The sequence below is a fragment of the Bombyx mori genome, chromosome 13 (assembly GCF_030269925.1).
Source record: "Bombyx mori chromosome 13, ASM3026992v2".
Taxonomy (NCBI): Eukaryota; Metazoa; Arthropoda; class Insecta; order Lepidoptera; family Bombycidae; genus Bombyx; species Bombyx mori.
This window is the reverse complement of record NC_085119.1, coordinates 6,254,880-6,281,338: the sequence shown is the minus strand read 5'-3', so window position 1 is coordinate 6,281,338 and position 26,459 is coordinate 6,254,880. Positions and strand designations below refer to the sequence as shown.

Sequence of the window (26,459 nt, the reverse complement as noted above, 5' to 3'; positions counted from 1 at the left end):
ACATAAATTACATTTAACTAAAATAAACTAACATTGTTATTATCCAACCTAATAATAGATGGCACCAACATCATTGCATAACAATTACAACACTTCATTAAATTATTACTGTTAATTATAATATAAATTATTATTAATATTTATGGTTTATTTATATTTCATTATTTATACAGTCATTTGCGTTTTTATACAATAATATAAACATTAACATATTCTGAACATTTTTACATCAAAGCAGTGTTCGCCAATTATTAAATATGGTTGAATAACAGTTCCATCTTGCTAATAATAAATAAACAATAACATAGAATAAATTAAACTATATATTATTATGTTAATTATTGCCAATAGTGGCGTTTGCGCCCATATATACGATGGAACGAGCTTGCGGCCTACCTGGTGTTGAGTGGTTACCGGAGCTCATAGACATCAACAATGTTAATGGCGCCATCCATATCGAAACATGCCTTCTCAGTCTTAGTTAAGTACAATAGTTTCCTCCTTTCCAAACGGTACGCATTACTACTTCACGACAAAATACGCAAGTTGGTACCCACTGGTGCGGGCTTGCTAGACGCTCTACCACCAGAAAAATAATCATTAATACGCTCTTATTAGCTTCAGTATGTATGTTAGTATGTAACGGAATCTTTGAACATGATTTTGACCCTCTTTAAAACGTCGGATTAACTCGAAATTTGGTATACTTATTAAGGACCGATAACAATTCAATATTAAAAATAAATAAATCGAAAAAGTTGAAATTCAACAAAAGAATGAAAAATAAATAATAGTTTAAAAAAAGTAACAAAATACGCGTTTATAGAAAATTCAACTAAAAAATAGAAAATAAATTTTAATAAATTTGAATTAATCATAGGTAGTGGAAAGAATAACGCGTATTTTGTTAGTTTGTTTGAACTATTATTTATTAACGATTTAATCTTGTGCATATTTGATAAAATTTATCATTCCATGTTTCGGTTTTCGTAATTGCGGGTTGTAAACTACCTCTGTTTCATCCTAAAACCCTCAATTTGTTGTTTAATAATATGAAGTAGTGAAAATCAAAGAAAATAAGGCAACTAACTTACGAATCTTAATATTTACATAACCTTCATTTTGATCTAAGTATCCAGTAACTACATATTTATAAACAGTATAAATATTATATGTATACGGAAAAAAAAACCATAGGTACCATTTAAATGAAGGTAGATCGCCAAAGAGTTTTCGGATGAACTCATGTAGGCTTACGTTAATGGCATTAAATTGCGTTCTCTAAAATTTCATGCAGGCGAAAGGATAATTTGAATCCTACTTTTGCCGAAATTAAACGCTTGGATGTGAAGTGTGTTTAAATTACAGGGTTGCCAAGACCCATTTTTAGCATTCATCCTTAAATGAAAATAGTTGTATTTCATAAAAAAAGTTACATACGTTTAGTAGTTTTTTATTTGAAAAGAAAAAAGTTTTATCTACAAAAATTTCTCAAAACAGTCGCCTATAACATCCCTTTGCAACTATTATAATATTATACAAACAAAAAAAAACTGAGAACATTCATAGTAGCTTTAGGCACACCCGTAATCTAGACGTAATAATTTTTTTTCTTCTTTATTAGACCCATACACAACGTAATTTATTATTATTATAGATTTACGGTTTAAAAACAATTAAATTAGTAAGTTATAAAATTATCACGTTTGTCTTCATTTCAGATTGGTTTTTTGACTGATCTTCACCTAGTCGCAATTATTACCTAAAAATCTTCTGATTTCATTTATATGTACCGGTGGTAGGACCTCTTGTGAGTCCGCACGGGTAAGTACCACCACCCCGCCTATTTTTGCCGTGAAGCAGTAATGCGTTTCGGTCTGAAGGGTGGGGTAGCCGTTGTAAATATACTGAGACCTTAGAACTTATATCTCATGGTGGGTGGCGCATTTACGTTGTAGATGTCTATGGGCTCCAGTAACCACTTAACACCAGGTGGGCGGTAAGCTTGTCCACCCATCGAAGCAATAAAAAAAATGTACGTTTTAATCTTTTTACTAAAGTAGATTAGGAGATGTGCTGTTAGAGCTCATAAATAATTCCAAAGCTACTTTTGTCCCTCAACTATTTTCTATAAAATTCATAAATCCAATCCGAAAAATGTTATTTCATCAAATTCAAACCAACCCTGTATTTTGATGACTACAAACGTCACACCGGCTTAAATTAATGGCGTCGTTTCGTTCCGTCATTAGAGATTTTATTGCTTAACAATTCTATTTCATATTTGAATTTAACGTAACTTATTTCAAGTTAAATTATAGTTTCTGTAACAGACGCCTATACAACTTTTTTTATAAGTCCAAAAATATTATTATGTGTTTATCGTCATCAATACTGATGGTTCATTATGTCTTGACGAAGTGTATAAAAATGTTCAATGGTGACAGAAGGTTAAAAGTTTTGAAGTGAAACTTCTTTAGGTGAGTTGAGAGTAAAATTTTACTCGCGACAGATTCGTTACGCGTAGAGAGGAAAGATACAATTTGAAAAGAGCGTGAGTGAGAAAATAGCAGAGCGTCTCGCGAACCATTCGACCGTGGAGAGAGGGAAAGGAGCTAGGTAGTTTCTCTTGTACACAGCATTATAATACAAGAGAAATTTGATTTAAGGATGAAAACTGAAGAAAACTACAATTATTTTACCACAACCAATTTATTTAATAACTAGCTAGCGGCCCGGTCCGGCTTCGCTCGGGTCTTTAACAAAAATTTCAAAATAAAAAAATTGAATACATTCACGTTAACGCTTATATTTGCGTCAGGTTTCTAAAAATAGAAAATTATAAAGATAGTTTGAATATTATTATTTTAATGAACTTTTATTTTCATTTAAATAATATTTGTTTTTATCTATTATTTTTACATTATTATTTTTCTAATTTTCGTAAAAAGGTCATACATACAAAACGAAAGCCATTGAGTTTATTGAGTTAGAGCTACCCTGTAAACGATATTTGACGTTAATTTATTTTTTTAAATAAGATTTACACTAATTGTGGTATAACTATAATAGTCAGACACATGCTATCGCGACACTTTTTGTAAATAATAATGTGTTCTACAAAGTCATACCACATTATTTTATTCTATCATCAATAGATTTCGCAGCGCACGCGATGTAAAGAATATTTTAGGTAATTTTTTACACCTTGGGTTACATTATTGGAGTTTTAGTAAAGATCTATTTTTTTTTTCTAAAAAATAATATAACCTATGTCATTCGGGGATAATGTAGCTTCCAAACAGTGAAAGAATTTTTGAAATTGGTTCAGTAGTTTCAAGCCTATTCAATACAAACAAACAAACAAATCTTTCTTCTTTATAATATTATTAAGTATAGACTATGACACACTAGAAAAGGAATTTTGTTTTTGAGGAGAAGCGTTCATATAAAATCAAATGGATTATGTATTTCTTATATTGCAAGCAAAAAATGGTTTCGCATGCCTTGTTCGATTATACCGGATCTTTGCATTGACGCTATTCACGTTTCTGGGAATATTTATGGCTTAGTACCATCAGCTGACTGTGCTCTAATATTTATGGAAAGTTAAACCGAAGTTGAAATTAACTCAAAGATTATCAAACCACAATGACTACTGAATTGCCTGGAAAATTGAATACCGTTGTGCAAATAATGTACCCAAAAGCAAACGTGATAAATTAGTATTCCGTAAAAGCATCTCCACTGCTTCCATTACAGAGAGTTCGTGTGATTCAAAGATTTTCATAAAACACCCATCTGTATTTGGGGGGCTGCCATATATATGTATGAGCTTAACAGTATAAGCAATGATTTATGTACAGAGCACATAATATTTTTGAACATTTCATAATTATATTATTCCTATAGTAGATATATTTCTTTATTTATCGTTAGTAACAATTGAAACATTTTTACCAATTAATCTCTGGTTTATTTTTGTTTTTTTTTTACGATTTTAGCGCAATATTAAAATATTGAGCTGCGGTAGTCGTTTAGCATTAAGTGGACTGTGAAAACAAACCTTAAAAGAGCAAGACTTTTTCAATCTTCGGAATATTTTGTGTCATTGAGGCATTTAAGCCGTTTTCTTATCAACAAAAATTTGAATTAAGTAATTTTATTAAGCTGAATTAAATCAGATCACTTACTAACCTTAAGCTGTACCCAATATTTCTTGTGCTGTTACGAATAAATCCTTTGCCAATACTATTTTAAGTACGACTTTTTACACCTTTTTTTTTATATATACATTAAAAAATCGGTACCTATTTATAAATGTCTTTCCATAAGCTACCTTCATTGCAGAGGCTGAATGCGACGGTAATTTTACGGCAGTTCGCATCTATAAGGCTCCCCTAAATCACTACATATCATGCATGTTTGATACAGGAACAAGTACTTGTACGGCGCTCGACGAGTGCGAAGCGTACATACATGAAACATGTTTAATTAGAGGGTTCACAACGATTGCTTTTTCATCTTGACGATTGAGATTTTAATTAGACTAATTGAGCCTGTTTTATTGTGAACTTATATTGAGTTTCGTTAAAAAAAAACTGAATTTGTTCGTTGAAATTTCCAGTGTGATGTTTAAGGGAAAAGTTTTCTGAAATTGTGTGTTTTGGATACTCGGTTTTTTGGAAAACAACAGGAAATGTTATTTATTTTTAAACGGCAACAAGAAAGTTAGCGAATAAGGTTTCCTTTGGATTTCGCGAGTTACAGACACAATTAAAGTTGCTTTGATGGTTAATCAAGTTTGAAAATTATATTTTTTAAGCTGAGTATGTTATTTTTCCATGTTTATGTTACGTCAAGAGAAAATCGACTTTTATTAAAGTACCAATTGGAATTCGTGAAATAACCTTGAAGTATATTCAACTATTATTGATATGAATTGTTCTCGTATTTTTTATTGTTCACATTTCATCGAATTCACATACCTGAAGTGTGGTCTAAGTAGCAATCTGAAAAGAATAACTAATGTTTTTTTTGTTTCCTTCGTTAAAAGTAAATATATAATATAGTTGGTAGAATTTAATATATGACGGTAGGCATTTGTCTAAAATTTATTTCAATACATATAATTTAGAAAAGAGCAATCCCTTATTTTGTTGATGATTCCTTTCATTATCAGATTAATAAATACCATCATATAAGATACAATCAGATCATATCAGCAAAATCATGTTGAACAAAATTTGTACTAAGTAAATTCAAGAAAAAAAACGACAAAGCAAATTCAAATTCAAATTCAAAATCATTTATTTCAACTTAGATGTCAGTATGACACACTTGTTGATTGTCAAAATATAAATAACAATGTTAACCCTATCACCGGTTCCAAAAAAAGCCACAGTCCCGAGAAGAACCGGCGAAACAAACTCAGCGGGCTTTTTTTTTTGTTTTTTCTCAAATATTTACTTTTTTTTTAAATAAATAAAAATATTTACAATAAAGGAAAAAACAAGTCAAAAAATACAATTAAAAATAATAATAATAATGAAAAATGAAAAGGCCAGGAGCGAACGCCTTATTATAGTTCCAAATGGAGAATACCTTTATCACGATCACATTTTACTAACTAGGTTTGTACAGTTTTGCCCGTTTATTAAAGTTGAGTTGAAGAATTAACATAAATCTGTACGTAATAGGCAAGCAGGGAGCATAAACAGCTCCTGTTGCCACAGCATTAGCATAAAATGAGGCTTTGCCGCTGTCGTTGTAAAGTACAGCCTTGTTGAGATTCTACGTTTGGGTTAGTTTGTAGTTCAGTACTTCTATTTCTTGTTAGGTCGGATTTCTGTATGAAAATCGAACTGTATTCTAGTTGAATTTTATAGACATTTGCAAGTCAAAATAACTTTATCACCGATTTGTAATACAGTGCATTCGTGTGGGGCGATGCACCGGGTGTTCGAATCTCAGGCGGGTACCAATTTTTCTAATAAAATACGTACTCAACAATAAATGTTCACGATTGATTTCCACGGTGAAGGAATAACATCGTGTAATAAAAATCAAACCCGCTAAAATTATAATTTGCGTAATTACTGGTGGTAGGACCTCTTGTGAGTCCGAGCGGGTAGGAACCACCGCCTTGCCTATTTCTGCCGTGAAGCAGTAATGCGTTTCGGTTTGAAGGGTAGGGCAGCCGTTGTAACTATACTGAGATCTTAGAACTTATATCTCAAGGTGGGTGGCGCATTTACGTTGTGGATGTCTATGGGCTCCAGTAACCACTTAACACCAGGTGGGCTGTGAGATCGTCCACCCATCGAAGCAATAAAAAAAAGGTTATCAATGCGAAAACATTCTCAAGAAGTTCAGGATATGCTCAAATCGAACTATATTCTAGTTGAATTTTATATACATTTGCAAGTCAAGTAAAGTTTTTTTGCTTACTCAAATTCAAATCCATGAAAACTTAAACCTCATTGCTCCATAATAACTATGGTAAGCTTAGGCCATTTTTGTGCTGACGCCCTACAAATAAGGCCAAGAATCGTTACATGTGTCCCGAAAAACAAGGACCTACACACAAGAACTACTTAGGAAACTCCGAAGCCGAAGTGCACCTTTGCACGTCTCGAGGTGTTTTCAGTGGTTTCAACGTCTAGACTTGAGTTAGCTGCTTTCTGCTAGCTACACATGTGTATAATCCAGATACCCGAACAACATATAGGTCTCACTGGAAAATATTTTCCACGTACCTGCTTCACAGAAAAGTAAGGTTATCCCGATCATCATATTCTTATAATTAAACCTAGTTTTACCTTTTAATCTCGCGTTGTTTATTGTCATTATATAATACTAGCGACCCGCCCTCGCTTCGCTTCGGAAACATTAAAAGACACATGAAACAAAAAAAAAAAAAAGTAGCCTATGTTCATCAGGGACAATGTCGGCTTCTAATGGAAAAAGAATTTTTCAAATCGGTCCAGTAGTTTCGGAGCCTATTCGAAACAAACAAACAAACAAATCTTTCCTCTTTATAATATTAGTATAGACAACGTATCTGACGTTACGTATATTTTAAAGTTTTGTGGTCACGGACGACAATGGTGTTTTCATCCACATTTGAATATTAGGCTACTACCGTCTATTTTTGTAAAAAAAATATTTGTACATTTCATTTCACAATGAGCAAACTAATAGTATCTTGAGGTGTGGCGATTTGTTTGACTTATATTTTCATTTTCACAGTAAAAATTAACCCAGATGTTAAATAAGCGTCAACCATCTTCTTTATTAAAGTTATGGCGTATTTTTTAAATTAAATGGCCTAGACTACGTATAGCGCAAGCTCGCTCACTATACATGGAATTAATTTTGTTTGCTTTAGCGAGGAGCTTCATTTTATCACAACTTAAAAAATAATTTTTTTTATAGCTTTGGTGGGTAATCTGTTAAGTGGTCACCGGAGCCCATCGACATCTATATCGTAAAATGCCGCCACTTAACTTGAGATATGAGTTCTAAGGTCTCCGGTTTTACAGTACAACGGCTGCCCCACCCTTCAATCCAAAACGCATTACTGCTTCACGGCAGAAATAGGCAGGGTGGTGGTATCTATCCGAGCGGACTTACTTGAGAGGTCCAAGAGGTCCTACCACCAGTAATTCCGCAAATTATAATTTCGCGAGTTTAATTTTTACTACACGATGTATTTGTTAAGTATGTATTTCATTAGAAAAATTGGTACATGCCAACGGGATTCGAGCACCGGTGCATCGTAAGATACGAATGCACCGGACGTCTTATCCTTTAGGCCACGACAACTAAAGCACGACGATTGAGAGATAGTTGACACCACTCTCTAGGGCATGTTGACAAAGTGATAGTAAAAACAGTTTTAATTACGCTTACGGCTCACGAAAATCCAAGGAAATACTATTATGATATATAATTACTATTTCAAATGTAATCTATATTTAATATTTGTCAGTAATAACCAGTAAAAATAAGATCTTTAATGTTTTTTTTAAGAAGTCAGTTTCAAGGTCATAAAGTAGGAAAATATTCCATGTGTCGCAATAGTTTAAGTTTTGAATAAAACATGAGTCGTACGAGTCGAACTAAGTTTTTTCGGTGCTCTTGATCGGGGTATTCAATCTAAGTATCGTAAAATTACTAATATTGTTAACGAACTTACGTGTGCAAGTTTCCTTGTTAATCAGATGCCTTCAAGTGGGTGAAAATTGAATCCGTTACGTAGATATCTGCGAAGGTCAAGTTCTTAAAATCATTTACAAAAAAATTCGTAAGCTGTATTCAAATCAACAAAGCGCTTAATTTTTCTTTCTAACAAGATAGTGTCTATTGGATACGATTGCTACTAGTGCTTCCTAGCGTGCTTGCTAATAGAATATCCTAGTGTGGTTGCTACTAGTATGTCCTAGTGTGATAGCTACTAATGCTTCCTAATGTGATTGCTACTAGAGAAAGTCAGTTTCAAGGGAAAGTGACACCTACATTTTCAATCGGAGGGCATGATTGCTTTGTGACAGAAATAAGCAGGGGGCTGCCATTAATCGACGCGAGCTGACAACACCGCAGCTCAAGGATCTAGATGAGTAATTTATCGTGTTACATGACGAGCGTGAATGCAAATTTCGTTATTCCTACGCATTTAAATTTACCCATTGCATTCGAACCCCTCTGTAGGGCCGCCTCAGTAATATGTTACTCAACAGGCTAGAACGCGTCATAAATCAAACATTGTAACGTCGAACTTTGTATTAAAGTGGGGTTCTGAAGCTAACTATTTATATACGGTGACCAGACAAAATTAATATTCGTCGTCGCCATTCCAAAGAGAGATGATTATACAGATTACGATTGTATCTTTAAGGCGTTCAAATTGTGAGGTTAGGTTGTATGTGGTACTTAATTTGATTTTTCGCTTACAGCTGTGAACATGCTAATGTTGTCTATAAGCAATAAGAATAAAGTTTATTGCGAATTAGTGAGCCGAGGAACGCATGGCTGTCACTAAATATCTGAATCATCTATTACTGAAAGAGCTTGTGCGTCGTCTGTCTAAATTCCCGATGCTAAGACAAAAACGTGTAGGTAAGCTCACGGGGCTCAAACCGGGAGTGTTGCTAACACTGGCCCTAGCAAGAGCAGTGCTTCGCAGAATCTACCACCGGATCGGAAACGTGACCCACTGAGAAGACCCGCGAGAAACTCAGTGGGCTGCGTCTATGGGTTAATTCACTCGTCGAGCCCTTCGTCGCAAGCGACGGGTTCGACGAGGACGGTGACCGGTGCTTGTGGTACCTAAAAGCACCGTTAATGGATCCGGAGGATCCGTAATGAAGTGTTTAGGGCGACGTCGACTGTTTACCATTGGGTCTACAGGAACGGGTATGTAATTCGACAAAAGGGTTTTCATGTCGTGCCGCTTTCTCAAAGTGGCGCAATGATACCGACTGTAGATACTTACTGACTGAGTCAAGCTCATCATGGAGATCCACGTTCCTTAGGAACCATGCTGCTCCGACGGCTATCCCGCGATAACGGGATTGAATAACTTGAAGGGGTTTCAAGTTGGTGCGGGCCGCGTGAGCGAACACTACACTTGCATAGGTCATGACGAGTAGCTTAGTTTTTATTCCATTGATGAAAGAATGAGCTCGCGAGCCGCCTGTTGCTAAGTGGTCTATGATGTTCATTCATATGAATGAACGTCTATATAATGCGGTTAATAGGATGCATTGTAAGCTCGCACAGACATATACAACCACCATCCCACCCATTTCTGCCGCGAAACAGTCATGCAACCCGAGTTGAAGCGTAGAGCACCTGTGGTCAAATACAATTGAAAATTCAACCTTATACCAAAAGTAGTAAGACAGCATTCACGTTGTGGTGTGTTACTTAGTGTATTCACGTTAGTTGCTGAATTAATTCTAACAGGGTGTACTTAAGTTCCTCGCCGGCAATAAGCCAATAGATTTCAATAAAAACTAAAAGTCATAAAGGTAAGCATGTACTTAAGTCTCTGGTCACAAAAAAACTTTTTCAATAAGTTCAAATATAGGAGAATACTTTGATTAAACGAATTAGGTGTCATTCATTCTGAATTCATTTATAGTACAATGAAATACTTTTCCTTCTTTAAATGTTTCTTTCTTTTTCTTTTCTCTTGATATTTCCATAGACTCATTTGATATTTGTGTAAATAATCGGATTGATTTTAAATGTTTTAAGTTTAATATATTGCGCATAAATAATTTACAACAACTTCACTAGGCCATTGAAGTGGACAATTTCATCAAAGAGCGTCATAAATTCTTCTGTCTTCTATTCGAATAGGCAACGCGAAAAAAAAACAATAATTTGTTTTTCTTCATTGCTGCATTTTTTGTTTACGTATTTCTGGTACGGTGAAGCGAAACGAACTACATTCATCGATCGACGAGGACGCCCTCTCGCGTATTTTATGTACCGGAAACCAGGCACCCCTCGGTTCTGCCGGTATATTGTTTTCAGTCCAAAACTATATGTCGACAATCGTTTTTACACAGGGCATAAATCGATAAAGACGCTTTATAATCGATTAAACAAATACAATGGGTATTTAAAATTATGAAAAAGGTGGTATACTTTCATAATCCAGTATTTATAATAGTCTTCAAAATTACTTTAGACTATAATACAAGTTTGAAAACAGCCTATTTTTGCTGCGAAGCAGACACGAGTTCCGGTTTGATGGATGGGATAGCCATTTTACAAAACAATTGACACTTCAACCTTATGTTTTAAAATGGATGGCGGGATTACCGTAATGTTGTCTATGATTTATGGTAACCACTCTACAGCAGGTCAGTCGTGAGCACGTTAGTCCACATAAAAAATATAGTACATTGTGCACCGAGGGAGAAAAGTAGGACATTTCCTCCCGCGTGTAAAATTGCCACCCGAACCTCATACTCATAAAAAGCCATAGCCCGAGATACTCATAAAAAAACAATTCAACTGTTTTTTATTTTTTAAATAATCTACTACTAATTGAATAAGAACTGTCTGATGAACTCATCTTTGCTTAATACTTCACTATTAAATTTTAATACCTTTTGTTTATTTCATTTTTACACTAAACACAATATTGCAAATTACCCGAGTACAACAATGGCGGAGAATTTTTGGTGCGTGAGAGCAGACGTAGACACTAACGCGCATGCGCACTTATCAGTACCCAGGGAGGAAAAGTTACACTTTCCTCCTTGTACAGCGGGAGGAAAACCGAACTTTCGGCGTAGGTAGGAGAAAAAAAACGTTTATAGCTTGCAAAAATTAGGCTCAAGATTGCATGTTTCTGGCAATGTACTAAGTCATTATATCTGTGTGAAGATTAACAGGATTACATATAAAACTCGCTCGTTTATAGAGTGCAATGTTTCGCAATTTCTACTTTAAACAGGTATCGGTAAATTGTTAACTCATATATCACGGTCCCTATCAAAACGACCGTCAATATTTTACGATTCCGTACACTCATTTGTTCAGAATGATCGAGAAAATATTATCTCTATAACTTATATTTCTTTCACCTGATTACGCCCGATTGAAAAGAGATAAATACAAAATTAATCTTTAAAACAGTAACAACGTTTTTATAGCTATCTATTGGACTTGCGCGAATCCACAAACATTTTTATGAGACTTTCATAAATTTATCGGCGTCACAGCGAAAACTCGACATCTGCTTGAATCATAAGAATGTAATTAAGAGGATAGCCCTCAAAAGTATGTTGTGATTTCATTAATGTCGGCATCGGGTCCCTTCGCTTAATGAAATAACGGCTCCGAAATGTTTACGACTATTGAAAATTAATTTGTTCCAAGAACGAAGCGGAAATTCTTCTGCTGTAAAAAATTAAAAGTTGTTCTTCGTGTGTCCTATACTGTTCGTCGGCGTCGGAGCGGAAATAAACTAACAAGATTTATGGTAAATATAAATGTGTTTTTAAACTATTATTCATCCATTGTTTTGTGGTTGGCTCTAGTGCTATCAATAAATAATATCGGAAACATTTACTAGAACATATACTACGTGTGTTAATTAAAAAAAACAGAAAATGTATTTCGTAAGATGAAGAAATGATCAAATATTGATGTATGTATATTTGTATAAAAACACCAGAAATATCGATTGTCGCTTCATGATTCGGGTTTTGCGATTCCTATACACAGTCCATATATCTTATATGATCTAGGATAAGATTATATAAGATTTAGAAAATAACTACATACAAAATACGTGTAATACGAAAAGCGTCCCGATCCATTAACGGTGCTTTTATGTACCACAAGCACCGGTGACCGTCCTCGTCGAACCTGTGGCTTGCGACGAAGGGCTCGACGAGCGAATTAACCAATAGACAGCCCACTGAGTTTCTCGCCGAATTTTCTCAGTAGGTCGCGTTTCCGAGCCGGTGGTAGATTCTGCGAAGCACTGCTCTTTCTAGGGCCAGTGTTAGCAACACTTCCGGTTTAAGCCCCGTAAGCTCACCTACATGTTAGGGTGAAGCTGAAATAGCCTCTGAAGGCTATCAGCAAAGGTAGAAATAATAAAAAAAAACGAAAAGCATTGTAAAATAAAAGTTTATTAAGTAATATTTAAATAGCATTAATTGTTTCTCTATACCTAAATTTCTCATAACCTTAAATGTTAGCGCAGGATTCAAGTGTCCGTGAGTGACTACGGAAATTGTTTTATACGTTAAACTTTTGGTTTGTTTATTTTGTTCGCAATCGACTTTTAACGTATAGACAAACAATTTAGTGACGATAAAAAATAGAGTGTCGACAGTTTGTTGGGAATATTCGAGAAGTGTGGGAAGCGTTATGTTAAATGCTTCTTGAGATATGTATAACCGCTCCAGTGTTGATTAGTTAATTGCTATTTGATTTAAAAGCGCCATTAATTTTTCTTTCCCTTTTTGTGAACGCTTAGTATTAGAATAAGATTTTCTAAAAGTCAATTGCTGTATTGAAGCCGTGGCCAAAATGAAGGGTTGGTTTTCAAATAAGTTTCGAGATATCATACCTACGTCTTCTTTTCCATTTTAGTATTTCATCATCCACTAGCTTGGTTGTGTACCTGGTATTGCTGTTGTCCATCAGCGACGCTGACCACTTACTATCAGGACCGAGTACTATGACCTGCTGTTTTAAAAAAAAAAATTTGGAGAAATTTGTTTTTCCTTTATGCTTCGATCAATAATAGTACTTTATGTTCTAAATTAGTAATGGTACTTCATTACCGTATCGTAAAATCATCTCATTTTTTAGTTCGATAATTCTAATAGAACTTTATTATCATGTTTATTGCTGGCTTAAAAAACTTACCATAATTTTAGAACAGAAATAAATCATCAACATAAATCATTCGAGTAAGATGAATTGACATCTGGACAAAGGCTCAATCTAACCCCGGGGCTTAAATTCCTTCTTCAGTGCCCTTGATAAATCGTAAACATATGTGTTGAGCGTCTCGGCCTGTCGCGTGTTCACGTGTGAACATAAGGAGATGTAGCTGTGAGAGATCCTGTTTATGGGGTGTGAAACAGACCGATTGTAAGCATTTAGTAATGTTTGTTAAGAGAACATTACACGACGGAATTTTTTATTAAATTTCTGAGTTAGTATTTAGATTACACTATTTTATCTAAACAAAAAATGAAAGATGTGGTGTCGTGGGACACCAGGTGGGAACGAAGTTCCTTCGGCTAATGTAGAAACGACACAATTTGCAAAAAAAAATCGTGCTCAATTTTATGTAGGTTTTCTTGATTTTTCTCTTAAATTTTGCTGATTAGTTTTTATTTAAGTATAGGAAAGTATTTAGGAAATTCAGTATTTTAGGAAATAATAAATTACGTAAAATAGAAAGAGAATGGATGAGAGAACGAAAAGAAAGAGGGAGAAAGAGAAAGGTATTATACACTACTCGTTTGTGTATGCGACTGTCGCGCCTGCGCACGTCTCATTTAACGGTTTTATTCCACGCACTTTTTTCCACGGATTTTTTCCACGGATTTTTTCTTACGGTTTTACTATCACATTTTTTTCAGTTCAGTCGCGCAGCAAAATCCCTATCCCCTCCAAGCCTGCCGTAAGGAACTTCGTTCCAAAAATTAAATTCACGACAGATTGACGTATATTTGCACGCATCACATGTACCTACATAAAATATATTCCACGTCCGTATGAATCCATCAGATCCAATAACTCTTGCATTAAACGCATTCAGCTGTAACAGTAGAATTAGGCTTGGAGATTCTGGTAACTTTAGTCGTGGTACTGGGCAAAGACTTCGACGTGTAACCTAACCCATGCGTCAGCCCGTTGAATTACTCGCCGAAACTTCTCAGCTGCCCTTGAGTTGTTAGGTCTCCCTTGGGCTGCCTTTGGACGATTCCGAATGAAGATTCGTCGAAGCATGTGCTACTATTGTTAAAAACTTTTGTAGTCGATCTCAACAGTTTTCAGATGAAACTTTAGTACGGTACGGTTCGTAGTGCACGAAAATGTCATACTCTATGTACAGATAAAAGATATCTAAACGCTACTTGGGCAGGTTATTAATTACTCGACTACGATTATTATCCATTTAACCTCTTTCTTTTGTGATAGTGAAGTTTTGTATTGGAAAAAACATTACAAAATGTACAAACATGTTTAAATCTAAAATGGCATAGTTGCGTACAGCATTTTTTTGCTGTCAACCGCTATGTTTCACAATCGCCACTCGAATCAATCAGCACAGGGAGAATTTATTGACTTTCTAACTGTGATATTATTATTTTTTATTTTTTTATCGCTTAGATGGGTGGAAGAGTTCACAGCCCACCTGGTGTTAAGTGATTACTGTAGCTCATAGGCATCAACGCACAACGTAAATGTGCCACCCACCTTGAAATATAAGTTATAATGTCTCAGTATAGTTACAACGGCTACACCCCCACCCTTCAAACCGAAACGCATTACTGCTTCACGGCAGAAATAGGCGGGGTAGTAGGGATAGAAATACGGGGGACTCATAAGAGGTCCTACCACCAGCAATTACGCAAATTATAATTTTGCGGGACTCATTTTTATAACACGATGTTATTCCTTCATAGTGGAAGTCAATCGTACGTATTCGTTGGAAAGATTGGTACCCGCCTGCAGGATTCCAACACCGTTGCATCGTTAGATACGAATGCACCGGACGTCTTATCCTTTAGGCCACGACGACTTCATTTAGACACAGACCTTTTATGACACATTCATTCGGGCTTATTTTTAGGATTTGTGTTTACTCCACATCGCCCCGTTTTCATACATAAAACACAGGCATCGCGACATGAAAGGAAACTGCCAAACGTAGTTGATTATGTAAATAGCCTTTAACGTGCGTGGCGGATGGCGTCGTATGTTGCAGCATATCTAGTAAACGATATGATTTATGCATTCGCGAAATTGGGAAACCTTTGTCATCCGATTATCAGCTGAAAAACATCGGAATAGAATTCCTTGTTCGTTGCACGTACAATAAACAAGGAAACTTGTACTAGCAAGCTCGGTTATTGATCCGTCATTATTTGAGCGTAAGGAAAAACGTTTCATAGGGTTTCTCACTAACGCTCAAAATCTTTAGCAATTTATTAAGTTCAACTTGTGTACTTTATCAAGAGTATACCGATTTATTTATTTATTTATTTATTACACTTAATGTAAAATTTCAAATTAAAAAAAAAAAAAATTAAAAAATGAACCTTGACAAGACGAAAGTCATGTTCAATGATAAAATCGTCCCGGGTCAAGTTACAATCTCGAATGCAGTCATTGAAGAGGTAAAAGACTTTGTCTACCTCGGTCAGGCTATCCAACTTGGCCGGGGTAACTTCAATACAGAGATTGAGAGACGCATACTACTGGGTTGGTCGGCATTTGGGTAATTCCGTGCAATCCTCACCTCCCAAATTCCTCAATGCCTGAAGACAAAAGTCTTTAACCAGTGCATTCTCCCCGCTATAACCTACGGCGCGGAAACCTGGACACTGACGGCAGGGCTGGCCCATAAGTTAAGAGTCGCACAGCGGGCGATGGAGAGAGCTATGTTAGGTATTTCTCTAAGGGACAAAATCCGGAACGAAGAAATTCGACGGAGAACCAAAGTCGACGACATAGCTCTCAAAGCTAGCAGGCTGAAGTGGCAATGGGCCGGTCACATCTGTCGAGCCAACGACGCCAGGTGGGGGAGGAAAGTCCTCGAATGGAGGCCACGGATGGATACAAGGAGCGTGGGGCGTCCTCCAACCAGGTGGACTGACGACTTAGTGCGCACGGCGGGAAGTCGTTGGATGCGGAAGGCGGAGGACCGCATTATGTGGAAATCATTGGGGAAAGCCTATGTCCAGCAGTGGGCAGATAAAGGCTGATGATGATGATGATGATGATGATGATTATGATTATGATGATGGTGATGATGATGATGATGATGTAAAATTTACATTGGCATGCCTAAGGCATTCTCTACCAGTCAACCAAAGGTAGTGAATTAGTGAGAAATTTATATTAATTTACAAATACATACACACAAAAAAAAAGTATATACATACATATATACACAATCACACATACATACACAAATACATACATACATACATATAATACCTAGTTTTTCCAACGTTTTAGTTACTGTAGAAAATCTGCAAGTCAACGTGTTGTAAATAAAGCATGTCTCGAAGTGATTTTACAATTATATTGCAGTTCCATAATCAGAAACGCGTGCTCGTTTTTCCGCGTGACCTAAAAGCGGGTCGCTTGCTTCTACTTACTTAATTTTAATTAATATACTTCAGAGCCCTGCTTGGAATTCGATAAGGCTTTGATACTCTGTGTACGGTTCCATTAATGAAAATATAATTTAGACGTGTGAGATCATAACGACATATTTTCTTGAATGAATAAAGAGTAAAAATTTTACAAATAAGAATCTCTTTCAGACTTTTCCGATGCGAAAACGGTTGTGCAGAAAAGATCGGTTTTAGTGATAGGACTATTTAATTTGAAATTTTCAATAACTATGTTTTGATGTGTAATAAATTACTTTCTCTCTCTCTCTCTCTCTCTCTCTTTCTTTCCCTCTCTCTCTCTATAATTATATAATTATAGAAGTCGTCGTGGCCTAACGGATAAGTGCATCAACACGAATGCACCGGTCTTCGAATCTCAGGCGGGTACCACGTTTCTAATGAAATACGTACTCAACAAATGTTCACTATTGATTTCCACGGTGAAGGAATAACATCGTGTAATAAAAATGAAACCCGCAAAAATTATAATTTGCGTAATTACCGGTGGTAGGACCTCTTGTGAGTCCGCGCGGGTGGGTACCACCACCCTGCCTATTTCTGCCGTGAAGCAGTAATGCGTTTCGGTTTTAAGGGTGGGGCAGCCGTTGTAACTATACTTGAGACCTTAGAACTTATATCTCAAGGTGGGTGGCGCATTTACGTTGTGGATGTCTATGGGCTCCAGTAACCACTTAACATCAGGTGGGCGGGCTGTGAGATCGTCCACCCATCTAAGCAATAAAAAAAAAAATTGATTGCTTAATTATTTTACAAACATTCTGTATTCTATAATTTAGTAACACTGATACAATGTCTTCTTAATGTGAATATCCGACTGCTTTAATTCTTGACAGAAATCGCAATTCACTCAACGCATACTTTATTTAGCTGTATGAGTAGTATATGATATTGGATTAATTCATACCTTTGTACATATGTCTAGTTAATAAGTTGAACTTTACATTATATATTGTGAAAGGGTTAAAACTAAATAAACAGTTATATACCTAGTAAATGTACCTTATGTATTTTCATATCGCATTTATTGATAGGGCGTATTGTGTCCATTGAGTTAACACCGCCATGCTGCCTTTTTCCGTCACGATGCAATAATGCATTCCAGTTTGTGGGATAGCCCGAAAAAAGCGGTTAAGCAACACAATTGAGATTTTATTTCACGTCTTAAGGTAATTGATGGCTTACATTTATGATACATGGCTTCAAGAAATAGCTAAAACCAAATGGGCATCTTGTGTCATTTAGATATTCTATTTAAAGGCAAAAATACCTGTTATTATATTTTCACGATTTTCAACAAAACTTATTTTACTTCTAGGTAACATTTAGATAAAGTTGTCATTCATTTCAGGGCATAAACCCTCTGTTTTCAATTTTCAATGGCGAATAATGGTAGGATCAACATTAATACAATTGTATGCTATATTACCGACATAACTCTATTGAAACCCGCAGAATATTAATCCGCTGTTGTTTAGATTGTCAATCAGACTGCAGATTGTTGTCCGGAGTCGTAAAATTGGTCACATCCTCTGCAAGACAGGACCCCTCCGTCCTCTAAGCTGACTCGTGACTTCTCCGACACGAAACTTTCCATAGACGTGACTCGTTTCAAGGATTATTATTCCGATGCATTATTGGCCGAAGTTTTTATGTCTTATAATATATTGGGGAGAAAGGCTCAGAAATTTTAGGGAATATGTTATGTTACTGTGTGAGTTGACGCGTGATCGCGATCGCTCTAAACACGAAAGTTTGTTTTAATAAACGTGACTGTCGTTATATGTATACATATTAGTGTATATTCTCTAAACGTGACTCTCATTTGAATAATTATGGGTGTTGTAGGATATCTAGTTCCTGCAGACGCAGTGCAATGATACTTCGTAATACGAATCATTGTTTATTTGTGTAAGGATTACGAACAGAATGTACATAGTGGAATAATATATAAATAAAAAAATTATGTACGTTTTGTGGATACATGTTTATCTGATCGATTTATTGACAAACAACATTTTAATACGAGTTATTATACTTTTTATAGTTTATTTTAATGAGACAAATAGACGAGACATTGTGTTTTTACTGGGGCAATATTATTACATTATCATAGTACATGAATAAGATTGATACCTTTCAGTTGTATCAATTTCTCTTTCATGTCTAACGACCTTTCCTTTTGTTTTCGATCGTCATAGGTTCTTTTGATTCATAATTTACTGCCACATAAATAGTCACGTACTAAAGATGACGTGACGCTAATTATTACAATTTGTTTTAGTGCTATTACTCGGAAAAAGTCCGGAAATTACCTACTTTGATATCATAATTTGATATTAACATTAGTGAACAGGAAAATGCCGGAAGATATATGTATATTCTTTTAGTCGTCCGCTCACTTAAGTAAATGTACAACGGGAGTTAATTGTTATCGAATCGCGAGTTTCAGGATCCATTTGCTCGGGAAATTCTATTAGCCTTTGAAAGGTCCCACGCGTATAACATTTACCGCTTCCGTAGACGGCACGGCGACGTTTTAGCCTTAACAACACACTTGTCATTGAACTGCGAACATCCATTTAGTTTCATTATGCGTCTATTTACCAATTTCGCTCGAGAGCCGGTCTCCTGCGTCCCGCCCTCGTGCAATCATGGTTGGTATTAAATTGCTGCAATCCAGCCAAGTGTTGTCGAGTTAGATCAGTTAATCCCCTGGGACAGTGGCGTGTTGGTTAACTCGGTAGCCGCACTGCGCTTGCGACTCGTTTTGCAAATTCATTCAATGCAGTTACGTTCAATTCTAATTCAAAGTTCTTCAGAACCGAAAGGTTTTAAAATTGCAACCCTCTTTTTTTATTAGCCAGTTATCGATTTCTGAAAAAAGTTTAGTTTAGAAGTTTAACGTTGACATTTTGTTTTTGGAATGTCCCGATAGTGATGTCATAATTTAAATCTGAATTATTTTGCTGCTTAGTATTAGAATGAAAATCACTGAATCGCTCGTGAATGGAAATGAGGCGGCGGCTCATGAAAGGTAAGCTTTCATTACGTATTCTGTTCGTGACGGACGAACATGACACATCGTTGGTTATGATTATTAGATATGCATATTCAATCAAAATCAAAACAGATACGGATACTCGTGTGTACGAGTAAGTACGAGTGTGAACATATTAAAGGATTTTTTGATTTTCATCGTAGCTTTGTCGTGAGCTATGATAAGCACTGTTAAAAATATAATTTCATTTATAAATATTATATTTTGGAACGAAGTTCCTTATGGGACGATGGGGAGGGGTACCCTAACCGGGAAAAAACGTCCGTAACGTAAGATTTTTACTAGTAATGTACAAAGTGTACGACTTAACTTTGTAATAACGTACAAAAAATAACATATTTTTATTATAATATATTTTTTATAAATCATTGTGAATAAAATAAAATTGATAACTTTTTAAGTAGTTTTTTTATACCAATAAAAAAATCAAAATAAAAATGTATACCCGAATAGAATAGAACATACAATTAATATTTTTATAATAAGGAACTTCGTTCCTATCCGGTGTCCCACGACACCACACATCTTTTTTTACTTCTATATATAATATAATAATAGCATACTTAAATATTGCTTAAAGATTATATCTGTAATGTTTGTTCTGGTTTGTCTGTCCCTAAAGAAATGATGTTTCAAATTGAGATGTATACATAAGTTCGGCCACACGAAATCGTTTCACATTCACGTGTAAACTCACTTCACTCACGTCACTTGTTGACTCGTAAGCATCGAATTGACATGACCACTTACGAACGGCTTACGAGTACTGTGATCATTCAAAAAAAAAAAAAACGTGATGGATAGGTGTGAAACGGTTCGCGCGGTGGGCGCTGCCCCTCGCTCCACTTCCTGTTGTGTTCTCTTTTAATGTTATAAACATTGAATCGTCCTAAATTCCGGGGGGTCGATGACCGGTTACGGCACTCCGGTGTGCCCCTGACAGGGGTGGTATTCGATTAATTATAAAATGTTACAAAATGTGGATACAACACGCGACCTCAACTCAGTACTTGTTAATTATAATTTACGAAATCGGCCGCTCCGGTTAGTCGTCTCGATGGTCAGTTCAAATTGTAGATTCGTATTCGTAATGTTAAATAATATATTTTTGAGCACGCTTTTATTATTTTGGTATGAACGTTAGTTTCAACGACTTAAATACGTCCGATAAACTGAAAGTCTATTGTACATCAAGGACCGATGATAATAAAATTCATTTTATTACTTAAGCTCTGAACGTAATCAACATATATTAAAATTTAAAATGAAATAAATTGTTAGTTCGTTTTGCTATATAAGTGTGCATCTGTGTAGTTTTTTATAAGTTTAGAACTAATATATAATTTTTATTTATTACAGTTATGTTCGTTTACAGGGAAATGCATTCTTTCTTTAGGTCTGTAAAGCTATTATTTATAAAAATCAGTAACTTCGAGGCACCTAAAGAGCCGTGATAATACATACATAGTGTATGTATGTATTGGTTCATTTTTGTATAGAGATATTGTGTCTATGTAGGGAGCAAGTGAAAAAGGAAACTTTTTGGAATAACGTCAATCTATGCTAGGGATGGACGAACCTTTACGGATCAACATGTCAATTTTTGCTGGAACCATAGACGTGGCGTTAAATAATATGGACTTAGGGGTTTGAGAAAATAATCAATCTAAATACAGCTATTAACGTAAAACTCTGCATTTAATTCAAAAATATACGTTTTGTACTGTATGTTTACAAATAGCAATAAATGTTTCAATAGCCAATAAAAAAAATATATATAAGATGCAAAATAAAATGCTATATGTATTAGGGTTGTAAAATTTTACTTATAAGCGAGTTTTTAAAATTTCTCTGAAAATATTGATCCGCAGGCATAGGCTTATGAAAGTATGGATGAAAGAGCCCTTCGTTGCGTAGACTCACTCGAGGTTACTCGAACGCAAAAAATATTTAATAGTGAAAGTTACTTAGAATTAGAATTCGAACAGTTTCGATCGGTGGCGTGCCGTAAATTAAATTCTATGGGGTAAGTTATTTCATATCTTCAATTTTAAACTTTGACCCAGAAAATCAGAATGTTTTTCTTATATTGATTCATGTACAGTCATCATTTGTACATGATTCATGTACAAAAGCGCAAGATAGAATATCTCGGCCACGTGCTCAGGAACGATAGATACATGCTGCTGCATTTGATAATGATGGGCAAAGTGGACGGAAAGAGACGTGCTGGGCGAAGAAAGAAGTCATGGCTTTGGAATATCCGGGAGTGGACCGGTATTGCCTCCGTCGAACAGCTGTTCCGGCTGGCTGTTGATAGAGATGAATACAGGAAGCTAACGGCCAACCTTCAGGACTGAAGAGGCACTGGAAGAAGAGGACATTCATTGCTTAATCGACCTTGCAAAATGGTTGGAATTACAAAAACCTTCTTTATTTATTTATTAGGCACACAATAAAAATCACAATAAAAAAAGATACAAAATCTGCCTTGCAACATAAGCTATGTGCGCACGACTAAACAAGACAAAGTGCTGAATTTGTACACAACGTTCCCTATACAAAACAATACGATAAAGTCTATGAACTTATTGTAGAAATCCGATAAGCCGTTCGTTTTCAGTAGCTGCATCAGTCAAGGTATATCTCTCACTAGCGACCCGCCCTCGCTTCGCTTCGGAAACTGTAATTGATTAATGATTTCTCCACTTTTTAATGGATGTTATTATACATATAAACCTTCCTCTTCAATCACTCTATCTATTAAAAAAAACCGCATCAAAATCCGTTGCGTAGTTTTAAAGATTTAAGCATACATAGGGACAGACAGATATAGGGACAGAGAAAGCGACTTTGTTTTATACTATGTAGTGATTACACTTCTTCAATATCCCACTAAAAATTTAAATACGTTTTATAAGTAAATTGTTTTCAAACATTCACCGCTTAAAGTGAAAGCTATGCCGAATATTAATATTCATAGTCCGTTAACAATTCATTCCATTTATTTTTTGGTTACGTAAGTATTCAAATATCCGTTATCCTTAAAAGACGTTCGTGAAAATTTCGTTAAAAACTCGAAACAATAAAAGGGAGGTAATATTCTCTCAGGGTTTCCTTTAGAGAAGCTGGTGTTTCTTTGTGTGCGTTTTCAACGACGAAGAGGAACTTATTTCCATCGTCGGAAAATGTCTTGTAACTACAAAGTGTGAACTGTGAAAATATTCAGAGAGATGTTGTGGCGTCGGTCGCTTTTCTTGTCGAGAATGTGCGCATAAGAGGCGAGACTGTTTGTGTTTAAAAAAAAATCTTTGTTTCTCTATGAATAAAGGATTTATTTTACAAAATACAAGGAGATGCTTTAAATATGATCCTGCTAATTTTTGTTATCATCAGAGATGGTTTTTGGTTTGTAGATTGGAATATCCGATTAATAATTTAGTAGAGAATAGAACCTCATGTCTCAAGGTTGGTGGCGGCATTCGCGTTGTGAGGTATATTTGCTCGTTGACGAAGTAAAAAAATTAATTTAAGAATCTATTTGTTTAATTTCTTGAGAACTTTTGATGTTACCATCAAACAAATTGAAAATAATCAATGTATGTAATTGTTGAAATTTCAATAGCAAATGAATGAAATTATGAACCTAAATATTGAAGTTTTTTTTTATTGCTTAGATGGGTGGACGAGCTCACAGTCCACCTGGTGTTAAGCGGTTATCCAGTAACGTAAATGCGCCACCCAACTTGAGATATAAGTTCTAAGGTCTAAGTGCCAGTGATTATGGTCGAAATTAAATCATGGAACACTATATAGTATATGTCATTACAGTAAATGTTGGAAAATTATAATGTTTCAGTACAAACGATAAATACTTTAGAGCTCTGTAATAAATCGATAACCAATAATAATTAGGATACATAAATGATGGTAAGTAAAATAAACGAAAAATCCAAAAATATCATCGCAACGAGAAAGTCTTGTATCACAGACTCATTGATCCGGCCGGCGGTGGGCACGACGCCAACGAAAGCGAATTTACTATGACTTATCGTGAAAATGAAAACATCAACAGGCTTTAGAATAAACACCAAATTGAACTTTATCGTACTAGAAATTAACACCATTTTCAGACAGGATGGTTTCGGATTTGTTCACTTTTAATATAGGAGGGAAAACTTGGTAGTTCTCGCAGAAAATAGATCTTGTGCTCTATTGTTTAGCGATGTTATTTGAAAATTGGGGTTCGATATGCCCTTTTTGCTACGGGGAATGTAGTAGTGAGTACTCAGTAGATAGTACTACGGCGTAGTGATAGTATTTGTATACAAAACACAGATTTGGCGTATAGTGGAATCGTCCGGCTTTACCGGTTCTTAATATTTGAGGCCAGTCATTTTCTTTTGTTTATTTATAGGACGTCTTTCTGGTAAGGTTAATGTTTGCAAATAAATATTTACAGGCTTTTATTATTTGTCTTTAATACTTACGAATATGTTTGTTTTTTATATAATTCTGATTTTAGTAGATTTGGATTAGGAAGCGAGGTATTCAACGTTACTTAATTTAGTCAATTTGTTAGTTTCAATTATCTCTGAGATAGCTAAACTGTACGGAAAATAATATGAAATTTTTCATTCCACTGCTATTCCGGCTTCGACAATAAGTGAAATTACCCCACTGATCTTATCGACGACTTAAGCATTATTTATTATTTTGTTACGTAGTCTGCGAGCATGGCACGAAGACGCAAAATGATATATCATAGAAATAAAAGAACTAAATTTAACGTCTAGACTAAAGTTAGGTACAGGAAGAAGCGAATGAGTTAGTGAAATTAATTTTTACACAAATTTAAACATCGATTTTTGCGTTTACGTTAAGACTAATTACTACGAATATTATTAGTAAATAGTTATAATTAGCAAGCAAAATAAGTTTTAAGAGAGGCACATAGCGTTGGATTTGGAATTTCTTTACATTGTTCTTCATTTGCCCGGCGTTTGTATTCGCATTAAATTTGTAGTTCAGAAATTTTTTAACACGTTACATTTTCTTGGGGTAAAAAGTTGGTTATATAACTTTATTCCCTATAAACTCCCCCTGCATTTCTAGATCTGTTAATTGGTAAAATCAAAAACAGCAAATACACTTGCGTATGTATTATAGCGTATAAACTGGACCTTGTTTGGGTCATTTACCATAGCAAAAGCACCCATGTGTTATTATACAAATAAAAAATTAACTTTCTGCAAAATTTTATCCAAGCAAACTAAAACTGAAATTATTAATAGTATTGATTTACTGTGTAGAAAGAAGAGTTAAATATCAGTGAAAATTTATATTTTTTATAATTGTTACAACACAATACAAATATGATTGAATTCAATAGTAAACCTAAATAATCTTTATGTATTTTTTACGTAGGTATAATTGTGTTTTTCTTTATTTCAAAATATATGTACGTATTATGTAAATCATATTTTATTTATTTATATAGGTAAATTAGAAGCTACTTATTAGGTATGCAATGCAAAACAACAATTTAATGACCTTCGATAAGCCTCGATGAGCTACTGAGCTATCCAAGGATTTCGTTACGCCCCCTGATAATCACATCAAATACTATATTGTTTCATAATCAGATCAAATACTATATTGTACTGTCTTAAGTAGTTTTGTCAAATTGTTACGATAACCAACTGTATATAGCTTCCAAGATTTGTTAACATTTACAAGTGAATCTATCAAAGGCGTCCAAAATATATTCCGGAAATCACTAACGGTTTTTCAGTCCGAAGAGAAAATTTTGTTAAAAATAATTAGTGTAATAAAACCTGAACACGGTTTGCTTAGATACAGTCAACTGTTTGAACACATGTCTCTTATTTCCTACAGACCAAAATAAACGATGCATTTTATTCGACATAAACGGTTTACGGCATAGACGAGAGCGGAAATAGAAGTCAGTATTGGATGCGGAAATGGCGTTCGTCGGGAAAGGCCAGACATGCTCGGTATTTGCCGGTATTATTTGATTTGCGTCGTCGTCGACAACCACCCCACAACCGCCATGGATTGATTGAAATAATGGAATCAAAGGAAGGAAGGAATTAAAGGTTGCAAAGTAATTTCTATACCACCTTGATATGTATGTTAGTACTTGTTAGTAGATATGTACTAGTTACCAGGAGAAAAACAAGAAATTGTTTTTACTGTTAAAACAGTAGCTGTCAAAGAAATCAATTAAATATTTAGTTTGTTCTCTTCGAACTTAATTATAAATTACTAGCGGAACGCTCCGTCCCCGCTCGGGTCTTTAATAAAAATTTCAACGATATTTGACGTTGTTTTATTTATTTAAATAAAAGAACACTTATTGCGGTATATCTAAAATAGTTAGACATATGCTGTCGCCACACTTTTTCTAAATAAGAATGTCTTCTACAAAGTCGTAGTACATTATTTTATTCTATCAT

General features: G+C 35.1%; 1 protein-coding gene and 1 long non-coding RNA gene across 3 annotated transcripts in view; one reads left to right on the top strand and one right to left on the bottom strand.

The window, feature by feature from the left end:
• LOC101740010 (proton channel OtopLc) overlaps positions 1 to 26,459 on the top strand; it is a 71,214-nt gene that overhangs the window by 6,078 nt on the left and 38,677 nt on the right. Inside the window, exon 1 of one of the 2 annotated variants that reach the window (XM_004927881.4) lies at positions 19,625 to 19,956. The exons of the other annotated variant lie outside the window; for it this stretch is intronic. Coding sequence (XP_004927938.1) covers positions 19,904 to 19,956 — 53 coding nt within the window. The 5' untranslated portion in view covers positions 19,625 to 19,903. Of the gene's footprint in view, positions 1 to 19,624; positions 19,957 to 26,459 lie in introns of those variants that run through there. 2 annotated transcript variants of the gene reach the window in all.
• LOC134199960 (uncharacterized) lies at positions 13,285 to 14,701 on the bottom strand. Its single transcript, XR_009974660.1, has 2 exons — positions 14,246 to 14,701; positions 13,285 to 13,606 (listed from the first exon to the last, which is right to left on the bottom strand). It is a non-coding gene; the product is annotated as an uncharacterized LOC134199960 (long non-coding RNA).